This window comes from Emiliania huxleyi (genome assembly GCF_000372725.1).
Source record: "Emiliania huxleyi CCMP1516 unplaced genomic scaffold EMIHUscaffold_426, whole genome shotgun sequence".
Lineage (NCBI taxonomy): Eukaryota > Haptophyta > Isochrysidales > Noelaerhabdaceae > Emiliania > Emiliania huxleyi.
The window spans coordinates 13609-17087 of NW_005198785.1; the positions used below are offsets into that span (position 1 = coordinate 13609).

Consider the following 3479-nt stretch of genomic DNA (forward strand, 5'->3'; position numbering starts at 1 on the left):
TTGAGCCATTGATGATTGAGCGAATTGCGGGACAGCCGGGCTACTTTAGTTAGAGCAGCGGAACAGACAGGACGAGCGAGGATGAATCCGCCCTCCTTCCCCATACACGCCACCATCGGAGAGGGGTAAGGCCTTGGTCCTGCTAGCAAAATCTGCTCACTTCTTCTTCTTCTTCTTGCCGCCAGACGGCGCCGGTGCGGGCGCGGGCGCGGGCGCCTCGCCCTCGCTCTCAGAGCCCGAGCTCGCGTTGAGCGCCGCGAGGAGGTCGGCGACTGAGCCCTCGGGCTCGTCGTCGTCGTCGTCCGAGGGGGGCGGCGCCGCCGCCTTGCCCTTTCCCTTTTTGCCCTTTTTGCCGCCGCCGGCGGCGGCGGCCTCCTCCTTGTGGCCGTTCTTGGCCACGTGGTTGAGGAGGTCCTTGACGAGGGTGGGGGCGTCGGTCTCGACGAAGCGGCGTATGCGCGGGTCCGCGAGCGGGTTGCCTGCGAGGCGGACAGTCTGCAGCTTCTTCGGCGAGAGCGAGCCGAGCTCGATCGGCACCTGGCGCACCTGGTTGCCGGAGAGGTCGAGCGCGGCGAGCATCGGGAGAGAGCCGATGCCGGGCGGGAGGCGCGAGATGCGGTTGGCTGGCGCGGCGAGGGTGGAGAGGTGCTCCATCTCCTCGTACCTCCACTCCGGAAGCGACTCCAGCGCGTTGTCGCCCAGTTGCACGGCGACCAGTCCCACCAGCGGCGCGAGCGGCGCGGCGGAAGAGATCTGGTTGTGCGACACGTCGACAACCTGTAGCTGCGAGAGCGACGAGAGCGAGGCCGGCAGCTCGCGCAGCTCGTTCTTCGCTGCCTCGAGGTTGCGCAGCCTCGGCAGCGACGCGAACACGTCGGGGAGCGCCGTCAGCGCGTTGTTAGAGACGATGAGCGTCGTCAGGTGGGAGAGCTGGCCGAGCCGAGGCGGGAGCGAGGTGAGCGCGCCCGCCGCCATCTCCAGCCGCAGCTCCTGCAGGCAGACGCAGTTCCATAGCGCCGGGTCGACCGTCGACACGCCAGGCAGCGGCTCCTTGCCGCGCAGCGACAGCTCGCGCCTCGTCTCGGACAGCACGGCCTTGACCTCGCCCCACACGGGCTCCGGCGCCTCGGCGAGCGCCGCTTGCAGAGCCTCCGCCGCCTGCACCTTTTTGCGGTGAACCTCCTCTTGCTCGTTGACCGCCGACGCCAGCTTCTGCGACGCCTTGAAGACGCGCGCCGTTTGCCTCTCCGCCTCGCCCTCCTCCTCCGACTCGTCCGACGACTCGGCGTGGCCCTTTGGGTCCCTCAGGAAGGCGGCGACCTTGTCGTGCTTGCGCGCCGCGGCGTACTCCGCCGCCGTCTTGCCCTTCTCGCACTTGGTGCCCAGCGGCGCGCGGCCCTTGACGACGAGCAGCTTGACGCACGCTAGCTTGCCATTGTGAGCCGCCATCATCAGCGGCGTGCGGCCCTCGTCATCGGCCTCCTCGACCTCGTCCTTGGTGCCAACCTTGAGGATGCTGTCCAGGATCGTATCGAGCGCCTCGCTCAGCCCCGCTGCCGCCGCGATCTGCAGCCCCGTGTGCCCGTCCTCGTCCTCAGTGCGCGTCGTCACGCCGCCGTGCCGCAGGCACCAGCGCAGCGTGTCGAGCTTCTGGTCACGGATCGCGTTGAAGTACTGCACACGCGGCGGCGCTTTGCCGCCCTTCTTCGGCGCCATGTCACCGCGATCTGCTGCGGCGGGACTTCTGCGCGACGCGATGCCGGCTGACGTTTTTCTCAAGGGGCACAGTGGTCATAAGTGGCAGGCTGCGGCGGCGCAGTCGGTGGAGGGCGCAGCGGCGGAGGCGGCTGGCGCCATCGCGACGGCGGAGCGCCTGCTGGCGACGCCTAACGCGGACCCGACAGAGGCGTGGGACGCGCTGCATGCGGCGGCGGCGAGGGCTCTCTCCGCCCGGCGCCAGGCGGGGGAGGCGGAGGCGTTGGAGGCGATGCGGACGAGGCGGCGGGGCGCTTGCACTCGACGAGCGCGCTCGTCATCGAGGAGGAGCCCCCCGAGGCGGTGGCGTGCGCGGAGGCCGGGCAGGCGCTGGCCGCGGCGGCGGCGTCGGCCGCCGCCGCTCTCAGCCAGGCGACCGAGGCGGGCAGCGGCCCGGCGCAGAGCGCGGCCACCCAGGCCGGCAGCTTGGTGGCCTCGGCGCAGCAGCGCCTCCAGTCCGCGGTCGGCGGGTGGCGCCAGGAGCGCGCGGCGGCTTCAAGCAGCAGAACGTGACGCGGCCGCACCCGTTCTGCAACCCGTTCCCGATGGGCCGGCGAGGCAACACCGAGAGCTTGCGCGGCCAGGTCGTTGACGCCTACTCGGCGAGCCTCTGCCGCCGCTGCGTGACGCTGGACGACCTCCGCGAGGTCGCAGCGGACCATCGCCTCGGTTGGCGGCCTGCACGGCTCCGTCGTCGGCAACCTGTCCGACGTCGGTCCGGCGGCTCAGAGGGCGGCGGCGGCGTTCCTGGCGCGGCAGCGCAAGCACATCGACAACACGGCTCGACGAGTCGCCTTCGACCCCACCTTCAGGTGCCAGCTGTGCTGCTCGAAACCCTGCCGGCCGACGGCGGACGATCCGCACCGCGCGTGCCACGTCCCCGCCCTCATCGAGGCGGTGTACGCGCGGGCGGGCGAGCTGCTGGCCGAGGGCGAGGCGGCTGGCGGCGCGCCGACGACCGCGGCGGGCGGGGGCGGCGAGCTGAGCGAGCCGAGCGGGTCGAGCGCGGCGAGCGAGGCCGGCGAGGCTAGCGAGGCGAGCGAGGCGGGCGAGGCTGGCGAGGCGGGCGACGGAGGCGAGCGAGGCCGGCGAGGCTAGCGAGGCGATCCTTGCGCGCGAGGCGGTCGAGGCAGGTGGGGCCGGCGGAGCGAGCGAGGCGGGCGACTCGGTCGGGTCGACCGGGTCGACCGAGCCCGGCGCCCCCCCGCCCCCCGCACACGCGGCCTCTGGGCGGTATGCAGCGCTGGCGGACCCGGAGGGTGCAGCACCGGAGGCGATGGAGCTCGACGATGGCTGCGGCGGTGCGCCAGCCGGCCTCCCACCCGGCATCCGGCCGACGCTCTCCGGCGCCGGCTCGCCTCTCAGGGCATCCGGCGGGGGCTGCGCATGCTGCCCGGCTGGCGCCGACGCCTCGCCCGCCTGCGACCTCTGCCACGACGACGGCGCCGACAAGACGGCCGAGGAGGCTGCAGCGGCTGACGGCGGGCCTGCTGAGGGCGCCGGCGGGGGGAGGGGGGGCAAGCGCCGCCGCCACAACAAACGCGGCGGAGCCGGCGGCGGCCGAGGCGGCGCGGGCGGTCTCCGCCAGGGCGGCGACGGCGACGGTGGCAGCGGCGGCGGAGGCGGCGGCGGCGGCGGCTGCAACGGCGGCGGCGGCGGCAACGGCGGCGGCGGCGGCGACAGCGGCGGCGACGGTGGCGGCGGCGGCGGCGGCGGTGGAGGCG

General features: G+C 73.4%; 2 protein-coding genes across 2 annotated transcripts; one reads left to right on the forward strand and one right to left on the reverse strand.

Moving 5' to 3' along the window:
• EMIHUDRAFT_445311 (hypothetical protein) lies at positions 1 to 724 on the reverse strand. The gene has a single exon (XM_005769358.1). The coding sequence runs from the start codon at positions 652 to 654 to the stop codon at positions 157 to 159; it is 498 nt and encodes a 165-aa protein (XP_005769415.1). The 5' UTR covers positions 655 to 724; the 3' UTR covers positions 1 to 156.
• Positions 725 to 2998: 2274 nt separating this feature from the next.
• Positions 2999 to 3479, forward strand: EMIHUDRAFT_370161 (hypothetical protein; the record flags this gene model as incomplete). The annotated part of the gene is made up of 1 exon (XM_005769359.1): positions 2999 to 3479. A coding segment is annotated over one exon (481 nt), but the record flags the coding sequence as incomplete, so codon positions are not given.

Coding starts and splice junctions, on each gene's coding strand:
- EMIHUDRAFT_445311 (XM_005769358.1), bottom strand. CDS start 654: ATGGAGCACCTCTCCACCCTCGCCGCGCCAGCCAACCGCATCTCGCGC.